The following is a 20780-nucleotide window of genomic DNA, read 5'->3' on the forward strand; positions in this document are numbered from 1 at the left end:
TGATGTGTGGCATCACTAGGTATGTAAGTGTGGTGTGAGATCAGTGGCCCAAAGCCATTTAAGCCCTCAAAAACACCAGTTACTTATTCAAATCTGTGAAAATTGGCTGTGTGCCCACTTTGATGCCAGTTCTGATGCCCAGAACCTGTTTGGGCCAGGCTGTAGTGATCTGAATTTGATGTGTGGCATCACTAGGTATGTAAGTGTGGTGTGAGATCAGTGGCCCAAAGCCATTTAACCCCTCAAAAACACCAGTTACTTATTCAAATCTGTAAAACTGCGATTTTGCCAACTTTGATGCCAGTTCTGATGCCCAGAACCTGTTTGGGCCAGGCTGGACTGATCTGAATTTGATGTGTGGCATCACTAGGTATGTAAATGTGGTGTGAGATCAGTGGCCCAAAGCCATTTAACCCCTCAAAAACATCAGTTACTTATTCAAATCTGTGAAAACTGGGTTTTTGCCCACTTTGATGCCAGTTCTGATGCCCAGAACCTGTTTGGGCCAGGCTGGAGTGATCTGAATTTGATGTGTGGCATCACTAGGTATGTAATTGTGATGATAGATCAGTGGCCCAAAGCCATTTAACCTTTCAAAAACACAAGTTACTTATTCAAATCTGTAAAACTGGGTTTTTGCCCACTTTGATGCCAGTTCTGATGCCCAGAACCTGTTTGGGCCAGGCTGGAGTGATCTGAATTTGATGTGTGGCATCACTAGGTATGTAAATGTGGTGTGAGATCAGTGGCCCAAAGCCATTTAACCCCTCAAAAACATCAGTTACTTATTGAAATCTGTGAAAATTGGCTGTGTGCCCACTTTGATGCCAGTTCTGATGCCCAGAACCTGTTTGGGCCAGGCTGGAGTGATCTGAATTTGATGTGTGGCATCACTAGGTATGTAAATGTGGTGTGAGATCAGTGGCCCAAAGCCATTTAACCCCTCAAAAACACTGGTTACTTATTCAAATCTGTGAAAACTGGGTTTTTGCCCACTTTGATGCCAGTTCTGATGCCCAGAACCTGTTTGGGCCAGGCTGGAGTGATCTGAATTTGATGTGTGGCATCACTAGGTATGTAACTGTGGTGTGAGATCAGTGGCCCAAAGCCATTTAACCCCTCAAAAACACCAGTTACTTATTCAAATCTGTGAAAATTGGCTGTGTGCCCACTTTGATGCCAGTTCTGATGCCCAGAACCCCTTTGGGCCAGGCTGGAGTCACTTCAGTTTGATTAGAGGCATCACTAGATATGCAATTGTGGTGTTAGATCAGTGGCCCAAAGCCATTTAACCCTTTCACTAACATACTTTGGTGCCCACTTTGATGCCCATTTTTATGCCAGTTTTATAATTTTTGCAGCTGATTTTGAGTGTATTTATATTAGGGCAGATCAGTGCATTGTATTTTATTATTGTCATGTGTTATTTTTGTTGTTAAATGCATAAAAAGCTGAAAAAACTAAACTGCCGAATAAGAAACTGACGAATAAGAAACCAACTTCAGCCCCGAATAAGAAACTGGACGAATAAGAAACCAACTTCAGCATCGTCTAAATTTGCTGTATAATTGGGAAAAAATCCAAATAGGATAAAATGACAAAAAAAAACAACTTTTTTTTCTTTTTTTATCGCGTTTAAATAAGGCTCTCCAGTTACCAAGCCTGTTTTTTCTTCTTCCTCTTTTGTTTTAAAACTATTTTACTAGACTAAGTAAAAATGGTGGGAAAATAAAAATTGGTCCTCATTTTCTGAGAACTAAATATTATATAATCACCGCTCCTAAAATAATACCCTAAAATAGCACCAATCTAATATATAAAGCTGAGTGTGTGTGTGTGTGTATGTGTCCGCTAAAGGAATCCGCACCGTCGCATTTACAATCAAGACATTTTTCACAGACGCCTCATGTGACCCAGGGAACGTCGTAGACTATGTTTTGACGGGAAAACTTAACCCTGCACTTTACAGTTACTCTCCCAAAAAAATCTGCCTGCATTAAAGTAAATGGAGCCTGGAACTATTGGTTATTAATAGCAGCTGTGATTGGTTGCCATGGGAACAAAGGACAGTCACAGTATAAGAAGCTTATGTGTGAGGTAAAATGATGTCGTCGGTGGGGAGACTGATAGTTAGAGAGACAGACGGGGAAAGAGAATGACGAGTAAAGAGACAGACAGAGAGAGACAGACACAGATGGGGAAAGAGACAAACCTGGATAGAGACAGACAAGGAAAGAGACAGGGAAAGAGACAGACAGCGAAGACACAGATAAAGAGATGGACAAAGACAGACAGGGAAAGAGATGGGGAAAGACAGACAGACGGGGAAAGAGATGGACAGAGATATACGGGGAAAGAGGCAGACCTGGAAAGAGACTGACCTGGAAAGAGACAGAGACAGGCAGACAGTGACAGAGACAGACAGAGAGACAGACAAAGATAGATGGGGAAAGAGACAGACAGCGAAGACACAGATAAAGAGATGGACAAAGACAGACAGGGAAAGAGATGGGGAAAGACAGACAGATGGGGAAAGAGACAGACAGATGGGGAAAGAGACAGACAGACGGGGAAAGAGACAGACGGGGAAAGAGACAGATAGGGAAAGAGACAGACGGGGAAAGAAACTGACCTGGAAAGAGACAGACAGAGACAGGCAGACAGTGACAGAGACAGACAGAGAGACAGACAAAGATAGATGGGGAAAGAGACAGACCTGGAAAGAGACAGACAAGGAAAGTGACAGACAAAGACAGGATGACAGGGAAAGAGACAGCAAAAGACACAGACAAAGAAATGGATAAGAACAGAGGGAAAGAGACAGATGGAGAAAGAGAGAGACAGACACAGAGATAGAGACAAACAGATACAGAGACAGACAGAGATATAGAAACAGACAGACATAAACACAGACAGACAAGGAAAGAGAAGACAGAGAGACAGACGGAGACTGGGAGAGAGACAGTTACTATCCCGGGCAACGTCGGGTGCTACAGCTAGTAAATAAACTAAAAATAGAATGAATAAAAACTACGGCTTGGCATAGCAACAAAAAAAAAAATAAGATATATATTTTTTTTTTTTTTTTTTGTTGCTATGCCATATACTTTATTTTTTCCAACGGGCAGAGGGTCATGTAACTCATCAAACGCATTGAGAATTTCATAAGAAAAACCATGGAGTGCTTGGTTTTAACATAACTTTATTCGTTCATTAGTTATTTACAATTTTATGACCACTTATAAAATGTGTTCAAAGTGCTGCCCATTGTGTTGGATTGTCAATGCAGCCCTCTTCTCCCACTCTTGACACACTGATAGTAACACCGCAGAAGAAATGCTAGCTCAGGCTTCCAGTATCCGTTGTTTCAGATGCTGGACATCTTGTATCTTCACACCAAAGAAAATTGGCTTTAGATGACCCCAAAGATAAAAGTCTAAAGCGGGCTTTACACGCTGCGACATCGCTAATGCGGAGTCGTTGGGGTCACGGAATTCGTGACGCACATCCGGCCGCATTAGCGATGCCGTTGCGTGTAAGACCGATAAGCGATTTTGCATCGTTGCAAAAACGTGCAAAATCGCTAATCGGCGACATGGGGGTCCATTCTCAAATCTCGTTACTGCAGCAGTAACGATGTAGTTCGTCGCTCCTGCGGCAGCACACATCGCTGCGTGTGACGCCGCAGGAACGAGGAAGCTCCCCTTACCTGCCTCCCGGCCGCTATGCGGAAGGAAGGAGGTGGGCGGGATGTTACGTCCCGCTCAGCTCCGCCCCTCCGCTTCTATTGGGCGGCGGTTCAGTGACGTCGCTGTGACGCCGCACGGACCGCCCCCTTAGAAAGGAGGCGGTTCGCCCGTCACAGCGACGTCGCCGGACAGGTATGTATGTGTGACCGGTCTGGGCGATGTTGTGCGGCACGGGCAGCGATTTGCCCGTGTCGCGCAACAGATGGGGGCGGCTACCCACACTAGCGATATCGGGACCGATATCGCAGTGTGTAAAGTAGCCTTAAGGGGGTCAGATTGGGAGACCTGGATGTGATACAGTATGTGTATAGGGTAACCATCGCGACGATGGAGGATTTTCCGCTGTCAGCCTCTACTCAAAGGTAGTGCGCTGACCAATCAGAGGCAAGCGGCTCCTGCCTTTGATGTCAGCGCTCTGGCAGCGGAAGCTCCGGTATCGGTCACGATGGTTACCCGATACACTTCCTGTACCGGCGAACTACATGAACCAGGAGGCCGATGAGGGAACGGAAGGTAAGGTGAGCATAATATGTGTGTGTTTGTGCGTGTGTGGAATGGCACAATAGGGGACCAGGATGGGACAGTTAACAAGTTGTGGAACGAATTGTCTGCATTGCAATGACTTCCTATGGGAAATCTTGCTTTGCTAGACGAGTAACTTGGTTAACAAGCCACTCCCAGAACGGATTGTTCTCGTTAACCAAGGTTCCACTGCACTAATGAGCCATAAACAGGAAGTTGATATCACCAACCATTCCCATATTATTTAGGTGTATCCAATCCATATAAATTATAATATATATATATATTAATGTGTGAGGCCCTAGGGTATGAATCAATAGTCCGATATAATAAGATGGTCTGTCTCTGTATAACCATTGCTTAAATGCTATCATGAATACTAGGGTGCACATCCTGGAATGTATTATTGAAACTAATTATGCTAAACTGAACAATGCAGGCATTCAGGAGGTCAGCTCAAACTGGTCTCTTGAGTGTCAGTAACAAGCTACTGACGTATGTGCATAGACTTTTGCTTATCTCCAGGTGTCTTGTCAAGGACAGTATAGTCATATAGGAAACTCTAGCCGAATAAGGGTACCGTCACACTTAGCAACGCACCAACGATCCCACCAGCGATCCGACCTGGCAAGGATCGTTGGTGCGTCGCTTCATGGTCGCTGGTGAGCTGTCAATCAGGCAGATCTCATTAGCCACCAGCGACTCTGCGCTTGGTAACCAGGGTAAATATCGAGTAACCAAGCAAAGCACTTTGCTTTTTTACCCAATATTTACCCTGGTTACCAGCGTACGCTGCTTACAGGCTGCCCGCGCTGGCTCCCTGTATACGTAGCTAGGGTACACATTGTGTTACTAAGCAAAGCGCTTTGCTTAGTTACCCGATATTTACCCTGGCTACGTGTGCAGGGAGCCAGCACTGGCAACCTCTAAGCAGCGTACGCTAGTAACCAGGGTAAATATCGTGTAACCAAGCAAAGCGCTTGGCTTAGTTACCCGTTATTTACCCTGGTTACCAGCGTACGCTGTTTACACAGAGTCGGTGCTCGTTGGTCTCCCGCCATCAAACACGCCGATGTGTGCTGCACAGCGGGAGACCAACGAGCAAAAAATGAACCAGAACAGTGTGTAATGATCAGCGATTTCACAGCAGGGGCCAGGTCGCTGCTTAGTGTCCGACACAGCGAGATCGCTGATGAGGTCACTGGTATGTCACAAAACCTGTGACTCAACAGCGATCTCGCTATGTGAGAAGTACCCCTAAGTGAAACCAAGTTAGATAATTGGTTAATAATAATGCGGATGTACTGAGTGAACTGTATAACTGTGTTTTTTTTTTTATAATACACAGGTTAGAAGAGCAGTGTGCTTCTCCTGGATAGAGATACGTCTCTGTGTGGTCATTTTTCCTGATTCATAAACATATGTGCAGATCTATTTTGAAATCCTCCTCTGTGACCCTGAGAGACCCCCTAGAGGTCTCCCCCAACAGTATCTGTAGAGTGATAACATAGAGTAGGTAACATCTGCTACATTATCTTTACTCAAAGACTTATTACTATCTGTTTTACTGTGTTATTTATTGTTACATAGGATTGCAAGTGACACCTACTGCATTTTATCACTTTGTAATCCGTGATGCAATACGTGATAATTTAGTAGTATTTCACTGCAGGTGATATCTACTAAATTACCTGTACTTGGAGTGGTATCACTGTGTTATCTGTGGTGTCACATTTTTTGTTTGGGTGGGAGGATCATTGGCAAAATGTATATCTTGGAGCTTTGGCTCCTAATCTTTTGCATTCTTAAGGTCCAGTCACACTAAACAACTTACCAGCGATCCCAACAACGATAGGGATCGCTGGTAAGTTGCTAGGAGGTTGCTGGTGAGATGTCACACTGCGACGCTCCAGCGATCCCACCAGCAACCTGACCTGGCAGGGATCGCTGGAGCGTCGCTACATGAGTTGCTGGTGAGCTCACCAGCAACCAGTGACCAGCCCCCAGCGCCGCGTGGAAGATGCTGCGCTTGGTAACTAAGGTAAATATCGGGTAACCAACCCGATATTTACCTTGGTTACCAGCGCACGCAGCTACACGTGCAGAGAGCAGGGAGCAGCGCACACTGCTTAGCGCTGGCTCCCTGCTCTCCTAGTTACAGCACACATCGGGTTAATTACCCGATGTGTGCTGCAGCTAAATGTGCACAGAGCAGGGAGCAGCGCACAATGCTTAGCGCTGGCTCCTTGCTCTCATAGCTACAGCACACATCGGGTTAATTAACCTGATGTGTCCTGCAGCTACATGTGCACAGAGCAGGAGCCGGCACTGACAGTGAGAGCGGCGGAGGCTGGTAACAAAGGTAAATATCGGGTAACCAAGGACAGGGCTTCTTGGTTACCCGATGTTTACTGTGGTTACCAGCCTCCGCAGAAGCCGGCTCCTGCTGCCTGCACATTTAGTTGTTGCTGTCTCGCTGTCACACACAGCGATCTGTGCTTCACAGCGGGACAGCAACAACTAAAAAATGGCCCAGGACATTCAGCAACAACCAACGACCTCACAGCAGGGGCCAGGTTGTTGCTGGATGTCACACACAGCAACATCGCTAGCAACGTCACAAAAGTTGTTCGTTAGCAGCGATGTTGCTAGCGATGTTGCTTAGTGTGACGGGGCCTTTACCAACACCCCTCACAGCCCCTATGGTAAATGTAAAGGTGGTGTCACACACAACGACAACGACGTCGCTGCTACGTCACCATTTTCTGTGACGTTGCAGCGACGTCCTGTCGCTGTGTGTGACATCCAGCAACGAGCTGGCCCCTGCTGTGAGGTCGCCGCTCGTTGCTGAATGTCCAGATTCATTTTTTGGTCGTCGCTCTCCCGCTGTGAAGCACACATCGCTGTGTGTGACAGCGAGAGAGCGACAAAATGAAGCAAGCAGGGAGCAGGAGCCGGCATCTGGCAGCTGCGGTAAGCTGTAACCAAGGTAAACATCGGGTAACCAAGGTAGTTACCCGATATTTACCTTCGTTACCAGCCTCCACCGCTCTCACGCTGCCAGTGCCGGCTCCTGCTCTCTGCACATGTTGCTGCAGTACACATCGGGTAATTAACCCGATGTGTACTGTAGCTAGGAGAGCAGGGAGCCAACGCTCAGTGTGCGCGGCTCCCTGCTCTCTGCACATGTTGCAGCACTGTCGTTATGATCGCTGCTTCGGCTGCTGTTTGACAGCTAAGCAGCGATCATAACAGCGACTTACAAGGTCGCTGCTACGTCACAGAAAATGGTGACGTAACAGCGACGTCGTTGTCGCTGTCGTTTAGTGGGACTCCAGCTTAAGTGGTATATACGGTACTGGATCTCGGCTCTGTTATCTTTTATTGGTCTGTGAACATTTAATATGTCATGTGTGCGCCATGTTCAATTTACACAATAGAAAAAGGGACGGGAGTCATGGGAAATGTCATTGCATTGTAATAGGGTTTATTGTATAGGATTCCAGTGTTCACTGTTTGTTATTTTCTCATTTTGTCTGGAAATGTCTTAGAAGTTCCACATCACAATTCAGAGGTGCAGGGAGAACATCAACATAAAACGCTATAAAATCCTGATCCCTCCCATAGAGGCGTCATTACAGGATGGGGGATGAGCAACAAAGGACAGGTCTTAAAGGGAGCCTGTCATTAGATTTGGGGCCTATAAGCTGCAGCCACCACCAGTGGGCTCTTATATACAGCATTCTGACATGCCCATATAAGAGCCCAGGCCGCAGTGTAGAATGTAAAAATCCCTTTATAATACTCACCTAAACGGTCGCAATGGAGTTGGGTCATACGGGCGTCTCCGTTTTCCGGTACCGGCACCTCCTCTTTAGGCCATCTTTGTCCACCTTCTTCTGAGGCCTGGGTGCATGACGCGTCCTACATCATCCACACTCGCCGGCATTGAGGTCCTGCGCAGTCGCACTTTAATCTGCCCTGAGCAGGGCAGATCAAAGTATTGTAGTGCGCATGAGTGGGACCTCAATACCAGCGCCTGTGGATGACGTAGGACTTGTCATGCACCCAAGCTTCAGAAGAAGATGGACGAAGATGGCCTAAAGAGGAGGTGCTGGACCCGGAGAACGGAGACGCCCGTATGACCCAACTCCATTGCGACCGTTTTAGGTAAGTATTATAAAGGGATTTTTACATTCTCCACAGTGGCCTGGGCTCTTATATACAGCATGTTAGAATGCTGTATATAAGAGCCCACTGGTGTTGGCTGCAGCTTATAGGCCCCAAATCTAATGACAGGTTCCCTTTAAGAATGTGTCTAAATATCGCTTTACACGCTGCGACATCGCTCAAGCGATCTCATTGGGGTCACAGAATTTGTGACGTACATCCGGCCGCTTTAGCGATGTCGTTGCGTGTTACACTTATGAGCGAATTTGAATCGTCGCAAAAAACGTTCAAAATCGCTCATCGGTGACATGCCCCCCTATTCTCGAATATCGCTGCTGCAGCTAGCGATGTAGTTCCTCGTCCCTGCGGCATCACACATCGCTGTGTGTGACACGGCAGGAACGAGGAACCTCACCTTACTTGCGGCCGTCCGCAATAAGGAAGGAAGGAGGTGGGCGGGATGTTACGTCCCGCTCATCTCCACCCCTCCGCTTTTATTGGGCGGCGGTTCAGTGACGCTGCTGTGACGTCGCTGTGACGCTGAACGAACCGCCCCCTTAGAAAGGAGGCGGTTCGCCAGTCACAGTGACGTCGCTAGGCAGGTAAGTAGTGTGACGGGTCCGCGCGATGTTGTGCGCCTCGGGCAGCGATTTGCCCGTGTCGCACAATCGATGGGGGCGGGTACGCACGATGGCGATATCGGTACTGATCTCGCAGCGTGTAAAGCAGCCTTTAGATGTTCGTCATTTCATGATGTCAGCGAATTGAAGACTTGTGCTGGTTTCTTCCTCCCCTGGGCACTGGATACTATACACAAAATGTGAGTGTTAGGCCCCCTTCAAATTGCGTTTTTACTTCTGTTCAGTGGTCCTGTCGGTGGCCTCCGTCCGAACCCCTCCACCCCCCGCAAAACGGGTTTCGAACGTATGCTCCCGACGGGGCAACTACAGTAATGGAGCAGACGGAGTCAGCATGTGCTCTGTTGGGCAGCATTTTTGGGAGTATACACTTACTGGAGGTGGACACCCAGACATAGTAGACTACGGCTGTGTATCCACCTCCAGAAAGCGTACATGCCCGAAAATGGTGCCTTTACAGAGGACACACTGACGCTGTCTGCTCCATTATGGTCAATGGCCCCTTCATTGCCTGCGTCCGAAACCCGTTTTGTGTGTGTGTGTGTGTGTGTGTGTGTGTGTGGGGGGGGTGTTCGGATGGAGGCCCCAACGGGACCACTGAACATAGGTAAAAAAACGCAATGTGAAACCAACCTTAGGTTTATTTTATGCATTGTGGCTGTTGTCATTATATTAGACTCCATGTAATAAGTTCTGTCTTCGGTTCTTAAGAAGTTCAAGTCCTAAGCTAGATTATGTGAAGTGAGGGGGGTAACTGACGGCTTCCTGAAAAGCCTCCATCTAGAACTTTCCACGTGAGTTTTCCATCTGTCTGTGACTCTTTTATTTTATTATTTTCAGTTTTGAAATCCAGGAGAAATCTGAAGAAGAGTAATCCTGAAGCCATAATGGAGAAAGGAGAAAGCGATGTGTGGGGAGATGAGCGGTGCAAAGAGGAGGATCCTACAGGTAATCACCCCACAATATAAATAAGAGTAGAGCCACACTCTCCTCAGTCACTGCACCGGACATCTAGGCTACAGGTTTTATGTTATGTGTTTCCTCACTTTTTGTTGCTGTAGATTCCCCCTTTCACAAAAAATACAGATTACACTGGTGATTTTGGTGCCAATGATGTCTGAATGGTTTATATTTAAAGTTGATCGAACCCGCCAAAAACCGGATCACTGCCAGATTTTAAAAAGAGTCCGATCCGCTCCGGAATCCGGTGCCCATATAAGTCTATGGGGACCAGATTCCAGAGATTAAAAACGTTTGTGGAGGGGATAGGGGGAATAGGAGCGCGCGCGACATACTCACCCAGGCGGTGTCATGGCGGCAAACTCCTTTCGGCTCACGCTTTTCCCTTCCGGAGCCGACAATTGAATATTCACTACTTTGCCCGCCCACCGCTGCGTGTAATTGGTTGCAGTTAGACGCGCCCCCACCCTGAGTGGCAGCTGACTGCAACCAATCACAGGCACCAGGACGGCCGGTGGGTGGGGAAAGCAGTGTATCCCTCGGCTTTTTTTTTTTTCTTCAAATAAATAATAATAATAAAAAAAAAACGACATGTAGTCCCCCGTAATTTTCATTCCCAGCCATGATGACGCAGGCTGGGGGCTGGTATTCTCAGTCCGCAGCCCGCTCGGTATTGCCGCATCTATTAGATGTGACAATCCTGGTGCGATACTGGCTCTTCTCGATTGCCCTGGAGCGGTGGCAATCAGGGTAATAAGAGGTTCATAGCAGCGCACAGCTGCAACTAAGCCCTAGGTTAGTGGTGGCACAGTTGTCTATGAGATACCTGCATCATGACCTGTAAGTGAATGTAAATAAACACAAACACAGAGAAAAATCCTTTATTTGGAATAAAGTACAAAACGCACCCTCCTTCACCACTTTATTAACCCCAACACAGCCCTCCAGGTCTGGTGTAAGCCACACGAGGTCCCACGATGATGCATCCAGCTCTTCTACATCTCACAGCTAGCAGCCATAGCGAAGACTGCCAGCTCTGAGTGTAGCCTATTACTGAGCCGCGATGACTGCAGGCAGAGCTGTCACAGGCTGGGGGTGCGTCAACCTGCAACCAATCACAGACGAGAGGACGGCCGGTGGGCAGGGAAAACACTGAAAACTGTGTGTATACAATGCACAGTACAGGAAGTGAATGCGCGACCTGGAAGCAGTGTGCCGCCATGACACCGAGCCTCGGTAAGTGTGAAACTGTCGCTTATTTCTTGTTTTCTTAATTTTTACTTTCTTCAGCGCTCTATTGGGAGACCCAGACGATTGAGACCCAGACGATTGGGGTATAGCTACTGCCCTCTGGAGGCCACACAAAGCACTACATCAAAAGTGCAAGGCCCCTCCCCCTCTGGCTATACCCCCCCCGTGGTATCACGGGTTCTCCAGTTTTAGCTTTGTGTGCGAAGGAGGTCAGACATTCCATGCATAGCTCCACAGATTTTAGTCAGCAGTAGCTGCTGACTATTTCGGATGGAAGAAAAGAGGACACATATAGTGTCCCCAGCATGCTCCCTTCTCACCCCTGGATGGTGTTGTAAGGTTGAGGTACCTATTGCTGGTACAGGGCTGGAGCCTGACATGCTGTTTTCCTTCCACATCCCCTGGTAGGGCTCTGTGGAAGTGGGATCCTGCCGGCCTCTCAGCTCTGACGCCGGGCTCCATCCACAGACCCATTAGAACCTGATGGAGACGGAGCAGGAGTACGATCAGGGACAGGCCCTGCATCATACAGGTACTCTGTGTCCCCGGCAGGCACAGACACACTCCGGGCTGGCTGGGTGTTGTAGTGCGCCGGGGACCGCAACGTTGGAGTTTGTGTCCCTACAGATTACTGGGGGATTGTTTGTGTATGGGAACGCAGCGCCGACCCCCTCTGGACCGGGCGGCGCTGCTGTGACTTGTGGTGCGCCGGGGATCCGCCGTCCGCGCTTTTACGGCGGCGGCGGTTATAAATTGAGTCCCCGGCTTTTTGGGCCTAGGACGCCGGCAGCTCCGATTCGTTCCCGCCCCCACCCTGTCATTCAGGGTAGGGGAGAGACGCTGTTCGCTAGCAGCGACGAGGGCTGGAGCCTGATTTACATGCTCCAGCCCTCACACTAGGCACAGAGGGAAGCAGGCTTCCCGCTCTTAGCCAGGAACGCCCAGGGCCCGCCCCCCTTCTCTCTCAGGACGCCGGCAGCCATTACATGCAGTCTGGCTGGAGGAAGGACGCAAGGCTCTGGGAGACCTGGACTAGGGGCTATCTGGCGACCACACACCCGCTTTTTAAGCGGGCGGTAAGCGATTTTTCTGTGCTGGTCCCTCTAGTGCCTCACGGTGTATCGGTGTACTGTGTAGGATATAGAGATATTGTATTTCTTGCACTGTGAGGTCGCTTCTGGCTGCATCTCCCAGATCACTCTGTGGAAGCAACAACATGCCATCCTCAAAACGCAAGGCTGCCAAGGCTAGGGCTGTGTATACTGCGGGTGCTGCATGTGGGGCTAATCTACCAGCAGGCTCCGATGACCCCCATTGTGTGCAATGCTCCGACCCGGTGCTGCTTCGCCAGCCGGAGTCAGGAGGGAGAGTGACCCAGGCTGAGACGCCTGTAAGTCCTGCCCCGGTGACAGGGACAGACTTTGCAGTTTTTGCTGATAATATGTCTGTCTCTATGGCAAAAATCCTTGAAACCTTGCAATCTATGCATGGGGCTCAGTCTTTGGGCACGGCGAGGCCTCTGTCCTCAGGTCCCCCTCACTTGGAATTAATCCAGCCCACAGGGGGGTCCCCGGCTTCACAGGCCGAGGATTATGACTCAGATGATAGCCCCAGCCACCCTAAGCGAGCTCGCTGGGAAAGACCCTCGACGTCATCACACTGCTCAGGGTCTCAGCGCAATCAGTCTCCCTGTGATGTGTCTGATGAGAGTGATCAGGAATCCATTCCTGGAACCCCTCTCAACCTTGATACCCCTGATGGGGACGCCATGGTAAACGACCTTATCTCAGCCATCAATAGGCTGTTGGATATTTCTCCCCCAGCTCCTTCTGCAGAGGAGGCGGCTGCGGAGCAGGAGAAGTTTCGTTTCCTTTATCCCAAGCGTAAATTGAGTGCTTTGTTGGATCACGCTGACTTCAGAGAATCAATCCAGAAGCACGACGCTCACCCAGAAAGGCGTTTCTCTAAACGATCTAAAGATACGCGTTTCCCTTTCCCCCCTGAGGTGGTCAAGCGCTGGACACAGTGTCCAAAGGTAGACCCCCCGATTTCCAAACTCGCAGCTAGGTCCATAGTTGCAGTGGAGGATGGCGCTTCACTTAAAGATGCCAATGACAGACAGATGGACCTTTGGTTAAAATCTGTCTATGAAGCTATCGGCGCGTCGTTTGCTCCGGCATTCGCAGCCGTATGGGCACTCCAGGCTATTTCAGCTGGTTTAGCAAAAGTGGATGCTATCATACATCCAGCAGTGCCGCAAGTGGCGCACCTTACCACGCAGATGTCGGCGTTTGCGTCTTACGCTATCAATGCGGTCCTAGAATCTACCAGTCGCACCTCAATGGCGTCCGCCAATTCGGTAGTTTTGCGCAGAGCCTTGTGGTTAAAGGACTGGAAAGCAGATGCTGGTTCCAAAAAATGTTTAACCAGTTTGCCTTTATCTAGAGATAGACTGTTTGGCGAGCCATTGGCTGATATCATTAAGCAGTCTAAGGGTAAAGACTCCTCTTTACCACAACCCAGAACAACCAAACCTCAGCAGAAAAAGTGGCAGCAGAGGTTTCAGTCCTTTCGAGGTTCGGGCAAGACACCATTTACCTCGTCCAAAGGGACTCAGAGGACGCAAAGAAACTCAGATTCGTGGCGGGCTCACACGCGCCCCAAGAAAGCAAATGGAGGTACCGCTTCCAAAGCGGCTACCTCATGACTTCCAGCCCCCTCCCTCCGCATCGCCGGTCGGGGGCAGGCTCTCCCGCTTTTCCGGCATTTGGATGTCACAGGTCAAAGACCGGTGGGTGACGGACATTTTGTCTCGCGGGTACAGAATCGAGTTCAATTCTCGTCCTCCAGCTCGGTTCTTCAGAACCTCCCCACATCCAGACCGAGCAGATGCTCTGCTGCAGGCGGTGGGCTCCCTAAGAGCGGAAGGAGTGGTGATCCCAGTCCCTCCTCAGGAACAAGGGCAAGGGTTTTACTCCAATCTCTTTGTGGTTCCAAAAAAGGACGGCTCGTTCCGTCCTGTTCTGGACCTAAAACGGCTCAACAAACATGTGCACGCCAGGAAGTTCCGGATGGAAACCCTGCGTTCTGTCATTGCCTCAATGTCCAGAGGAGACTTCCTTGCCTCAATAGACATCAAAGATGCTTATCTCCACGTGCCAATTGCTACAGAACATCAACGTTTTCTACGTTTTGTGATAGGAGACGACCATTTTCAGTTCGTAGCTCTGCCATTTGGTCTGGCAACAGCCCCACGGGTCTTCACCAAGGTCATGGCGGCGGTGGTAGCAGTCTTGCACTCTCAGGGACACTCGGTGATCCCTTACCTAGACGATTTATTGGTCAAAGCTCCCTCTCAAGAGGCATGTCAGCACAGCCTGAATGCTACGCTGGAGACCCTACAGTCTTTCGGGTGGATCATCAACTTTCCAAAGTCGATCCTATCACCGACTCAATCACTAACGTATCTTGGCATGGAGTTTCATACTCTAGCAGCGATAGTGAAGCTTCCGCTGAACAAGCAGCGGTCACTACAGTCAGGGGTGCAATCTCTTCTGCAGGGCCAGTTGCATCCCTTGCGGCGCCTCATGCATTTCCTAGGGAAGATGGTGGCAGCCATGGAAGCAGTTCCCTTTGCGCAGTTTCATCTGCGCCCACTTCAATGGGACATTCTCCGCCAATGGGACGGGAAGTCAACGTCCCTGGACAGGAAAGTCTCGCTTTCCCAGACGGCCAAGGACTCCCTACAATGGTGGCTCCTTCCCACCTCATTGTCTCAGGGAAGATCCTTCCTGCCCCCATCCTGGGCAGTAGTCACGACAGATGCGAGTCTGTCAGGGTGGGGAGCAGTATTTCTCCACCACAGGGCTCAGGGGACGTGGACTCCGCAGGAGTCCACCCTTCAGATCAATGTTCTGGAGATCAGAGCAGTGTATCTTGCTCTACTGGCCTTCCAACAGTGGCTGGAAGGAAAGCAGATCCGAATCCAATCGGACAACTCCACAGCGGTGGCATACATCAACCACCAAGGAGGGACGCGCAGTCGGCAAGCCTTCCAAGAAGTCCGGCGCATTCTAATGTGGGTGGAGGACAGAGCATCCACCATATCCGCGGTTCACATCCCAGGCGTAGAAAACTGGGAAGCAGACTTCCTCAGTCGCCAGGGCATGGACGCAGGGGAATGGTCCCTTCACCCGGACGTGTTTCAGGAAATCTGTCGCCGCTGGGGAGTGCCGGACGTCGACCTAATGGCATCCCGGCACAACAACAAGGTCCCGGCATTCATGGCGAGGTCGCGCGATCAAAGAGCTCTGGCGGCAGACGCCTTGGTTCAAGATTGGTCGCAGTTTCAGCTCCCATACGTGTTTCCGCCTCTGGCGCTCTTGCCCAGAGTGCTACGCAAGATCAGATCCGAGTGCAGCCGCATCATACTCGTCGCTCCAGACTGGCCGAGGAGGTCGTGGTATCCGGATCTGTGGCATCTCACGATCGGTCGACCGTGGTCACTGCCAGACCGACCAGACTTACTGTCCCAAGGGCTGTTTTTCCATCAGAATTCTGCGGCCCTGAACCTGACTGTGTGGCCATTGAGTCCTGGATCCTAGCATCTGCAGGATTATCTCAAGGAGTCGTTGCCACAATGAGACAAGCTAGAAAGTCGAATTCGGCTAAGATCTACCACAGAACGTGGAAGATTTTCTTATCCTGGTGCTCTGCTCAGGGAGTGTCTCCCTGGCCATTTGCATTGCCCAAGTTTCTTTCCTTCCTGCAATCGGGGTTAGAAAAGGGCTTGTCGCTCAGCTCCCTTAAAGGGCAAGTTTCGGCACTATCCGTGTTTTTTCAGAAGCGTCTAGCACGTCTTTCTAAGGTGCGCACGTTCCTGCAGGGGGTCTGTCATATTGTGCCCCCGTACAAGCGGCCGTTAGATCCATGGGATCTGAACAGGGTACTAGTTGCTCTCCAGAAGCCGCCCTTCGAGCCTCTGAAGGAAGTTTCCTTTTCTCGGCTGTCACAGAAAGTGGCGTTTCTTGTTGCGATCACATCGCTTCGGCGAGTGTCTGAGCTGGCAGCTCTGTCATCCAAGGCTCCCTTCCTGGTGTTCCACCAGGACAAGGTAGTGCTGCGCCCTATTCCGGAGTTTCTCCCTAAGGTCGTATCCTCTTTTCATCTTAATCAGGATATATCCTTGCCTTCGTTTTGTCCTCATCCGGTTCACCGGTATGAAAAGGACTTACGTTTGCTAGATCTGGTGAGAGCACTCAGAATCTACATTTCCCGCACGGCGCCCATGCGCCGTGCCGATGCACTTTTTGTCCTTGTCGCTGGTCCGCGCAAGGGGTTGCAGGCTTCTAAAGCCACCCTGGCTCGATGGATCAAAGAACCAATTCTAGAGGCCTACCGTTCTGCGGGGCTTCCGGTTCCTTCAGGGCTAAAAGCCCACTCAACCAGAGCCGTGGGTGCGTCCTGGGCATTACGTCACCAGGCTTCGGCTCAACAGGTGTGCCAGGCAGCTACCTGGTCCAGTCTGCACACTTTCACCAAGCATTATCAGGTGCATACCTATGCTTCGGCGGATGCCAGCTTAGGTAGAAGAGTCCTGCAGGCGGCAGTGACACCCCCGTAGGGGAGGGCTGTTTTGCAGCTCTAACATGAGGTATTTCTTTACCCACCCAGGGACAGCTTTTGGACGTCCCAATCGTCTGGGTCTCCCAATAGAGCGCTGAAGAAGAAGGGAATTTTGTTACTTACCGTAAATTCCTTTTCTTCTAGCTCTTATTGGGAGACCCAGCACCCGCCCTGTTGTCCTTCGGGATGTTTTTTTGTTGTTTGCGGGTACACATGTTGTTCATGTTGAACGGTTTTTCAGTTCTCCGATGTTATTCGGAGTTAATTTGTTTAAACCAGTTATTGGCTTCCTCCTTCTTGCTTTGGCACTAAAACTGGAGAACCCGTGATACCACGGGGGGGGTATAGCCAGAGGGGGAGGGGCCTTGCACTTTTGATGTAGTGCTTTGTGTGGCCTCCAGAGGGCAGTAGCTATACCCCAATCGTCTGGGTCTCAATCGTCTGGGTCTCCCAATAAGAGCTAGAAGAAAAGGAATTTACGGTAAGTAACAAAATTCCCTTCTTAATTCACGAATCCGGATCATGCACCCGGAATCCCGCGCCTGGGTCCGGCACCCAGATATCTTTGAAACCGCGAGGATCCGGACTTTTACAGTCCGTATCCGCTAAGCCCGATTTATACTAAGTTTATGGTGCTGATTAAGAGTATGCCACATTGGCTCAAGTTTGTGAGATATTTAATAATTGATTAACGCAACACGATTGAAAAGCATTCAGAATTGCAAGAATATTATTTTGTTACTAGTGAGTAGACAATCTAAAATCATACAAAAAAAGAAATGAAAAGTACCTAATAATGACAGGAAAAAGATAATTAGCGCCAACAATCATTTCATCCCTTGTAGGCCGTGACACTCTTGGCCAATGCTCTTGCGTTGCCCGGCTATCCCAGGGGCACATGAAGCTTGGATATTTTGTGTATCCAGATTTTTGTCCAAACAAGAAATTCACCATCTTCAGATCAACACAAATCGACCACTGATGTTCATGATAATACGATTTTTACATGTTCATATTCTTTAATGTTTCCCTTGTCGGTGTAGTGGTAGGCTTCTTATCTGCGATGCGAGAGGTTGTGGGTTCAAAGCCCAGTGAAAGCCCTGGGACTCTGTGTGGTTGTATCCAATGATAGCCTTCAAAAACTCCATACACCTGAACATTTGACCAAGAATTCATCGTTTCTGCATGTGAAGAAAGATGCTCTTTAAAAAAAAAACCTGTCAGCTACAAAAAACACTATTAGCCTGCAGTTTTAATGGTAATCTGCAGGTAAATAGCATTTAAAATATGTTAGGCTGTTTTACAACAAGAGCGGCATAGAACATCATATAAGTCAGTTATTCATAAAACATTGATCCATACCTTACATTTGGTATGGAATTTTTGTACGATTACTTTTTCTTACATTTTTAATTTTCACATTTAGATTAATAGAATTTTTAAGTTTAATTTGTTCAAAAATCAATCAGTTTTCTTCTTGGCAGATGACTTTACCAGCAGCTCTGAAGGACAACCGATAGCTCCAGATTTTAAAGCAGAAGATTGTAGCATCACCCAACATAAATATGAAGAGCATGGCAACATTGCAGATATACACTCAGCCCTTCATATTAAAGAACTATCATCTGACCTTATTAAAGTACTATCTCCTAATTCATCACAGTCTGTTATGCAAAATGTGGAAGATCAAAGAGTGCTCACTAGGAAAAAGGCATTTTCTGGCTCAGAATATGGGAAATGTTTTGCTCAGAAATCAAATCTTGTTCTGGAGAGATCCCACTCTGCAAATAAGTCATTTTCATGTTCAGAATGTGGCAAATGTTTTGCTTATAAATCAAGACTTCTTATACATGAGAGATCCCACACTGGAGAGAAGCCATTTACATGTTCGGAATGTGGGAAGTGTTTTACGAACAAACCTCAACTTATTATACATGAAAGAATTCACACAGGAGAGAAACCATTTTCATGTTCAGAATGTGGGAAATGTTTTACGAATAAAGCAATTCTTGTTTCACATCAGAAAATTCACACAGAAGGCAAGACATTTTCATGTTCAGAATGTGAAAAATGTTTTACATATAAATCAAATCTTGTTGCACATAAGAGAATTCACACAGGAGAGAAGCCATTTTCATGTTCAGAATGTGGGAAATGTTTTACTAAAAAATGTCATCTTGTTATACATGAGAGAACTCACACAGGAGAGAAACCATTTTCATGTTCAGAATGTGGGAAATGTTTTATGGATAAAACAGTTCTTCTTACACATCAGAGAATTCACACAGAAGGCAAGCCATTTTCATGTTCAGAATGTGAAAAATGTTTTACATATAAATCAACTCTTGTTGCACATAAGCGAATTCACACAGGAGAGAAACCATTTTCATGTTCAGAATGTGGGAAATCTTTTACTAAAAAATCTCATCTTGTTATACATGAGAGAAATCACACAGGAGAGAAACCATTTTCATGTTCAGAATGTGGGAAATCTTTTACGGATAAAACACTTCTTCTTACACATCAGAGAATTCACTCAGGAGAGAAGCCATTTTCATGTTCAGAATGTGAAAAATGTTTTACATATAAATCAAATCTTTTTGAACATAAGAGAATTCACACAGGAGAGAAGCCATTTCCATGTTCAGAATGTGGAAAATGTTTTACAAATAAAACAATTCTTCTTAGACATGAGAGTATTCACACAAATAAAAAGCCATTTTCATGCTCCGAATGTGGGAAATATTTTACATGTAAATCAAATCTTATTAGTCATATGCGTATTCACATAGGAGAGAAGCCATTTTCATGCTCAGAATGTGGGAAATGTTTTACAGAGAAAGCATCTCTTATTATACATGAGAGAACTCACACAGGAGAGAAACCATTTTCATGTTCAAAATGTGGGAAATGTTTTATTAAAAAATCTATTCTTATTGTACATGAAAGGATTCACACAGGAGAGAAGCCATTTTCATGCTCAGAATGTGGGAAATGTTTTACAGAAAAATCATCTCTTGTTGCACATCAGAGAATCCACACAGGAGAGAAGCCATTTTTATGTTCAGAATGTGGGAAATGTTTTACTAGGAAATCACAGCTTGTTATTCATCAAAGAACTCACTCTGGGAAGAAGCCACTTTAACCACTTAGTGATCAAGCATAATTTTTCAAATCTGTCACTTTTTTGTGGAAATAACTAAGAAATTTCTCAACATATCCCAGTCATCGGAGAATTATTTTTTTTTTCTGACACGTTGTACTTTGTTAGTAATAAATTTAAATCAATATGTTTTGCTTTTATTTATAGAACTTTGACAAAAAAGGAAATATTTAAACTTTGAATGTTTAGACCTGTGAACCAAATAGATATACTGCGCAAAAAATAAATAACATTTACCTTATGTCTACTATGTCAGCATAATTATTTACTCTGTCAGAAGGGTTAAAGCTTTAGCAGAAAGATTTCATTATTTTTGTCACAAGGGTTTTACAAAAATTGCTGACTGTCATGGAGGTGTCAGAATCTGGGGAGACTGCAAATTCTGGCACTCTGCCTGCGCACTTCTCTGATGTCTGTGATTAGCGCAGGCAGACTTGGGCGTTTATTCACAAATTGGTAGTTGATAGGCAGGTTAGCAAGAGTTAATCTCTGCTGGGCTGCTTGTTAGTCTCTTTGATAACATAATGTGGGGGAACCAGTCATGTTCGCTCTCCTCCTACAGATGCTGGCTGGACTATTTCATTAATGCCAGCTATAGTTTACCGATACTAGTCTGGTGAGGTTTTATGATCCAGACTTACTGGTGGTTGTTGTACTTTATTGCTGTGGGAGATTGTGGTGTTAATCCTTGTTGTCTTTTTG

At 47.5% G+C, this 20780-nt stretch overlaps 1 protein-coding gene across 2 annotated transcripts in view; it reads left to right on the forward strand.

Annotated features, from left to right (window-relative positions):
• The window catches only part of LOC142245460 (uncharacterized), a 117514-nt gene extending 97225 nt beyond the window's left edge, over positions 1-20289 (forward strand). Inside the window, exons 2-4 of one of the 2 annotated variants that reach the window (XM_075318182.1) lie at positions 5620-5783; positions 9920-10027; positions 18400-20289. In XM_075318182.1, coding sequence (XP_075174297.1) covers positions 9967-10027; positions 18400-20060 — 1722 coding nt within the window. In that variant the 5' untranslated portion in view covers positions 5620-5783; positions 9920-9966 and the 3' untranslated portion in view covers positions 20061-20289. The remainder of the gene's footprint in view (positions 1-5619; positions 5784-9919; positions 10028-18399) is intronic. The other variant, XM_075318183.1, reaches the window with a different exon arrangement.
• The last annotated feature ends 491 nt before the right edge of the window (positions 20290-20780 follow it).

The sequence above is a fragment of the Anomaloglossus baeobatrachus genome, chromosome 7 (assembly GCF_048569485.1).
Source record: "Anomaloglossus baeobatrachus isolate aAnoBae1 chromosome 7, aAnoBae1.hap1, whole genome shotgun sequence".
NCBI classification, from domain to species: domain Eukaryota; kingdom Metazoa; phylum Chordata; class Amphibia; order Anura; family Aromobatidae; genus Anomaloglossus; species Anomaloglossus baeobatrachus.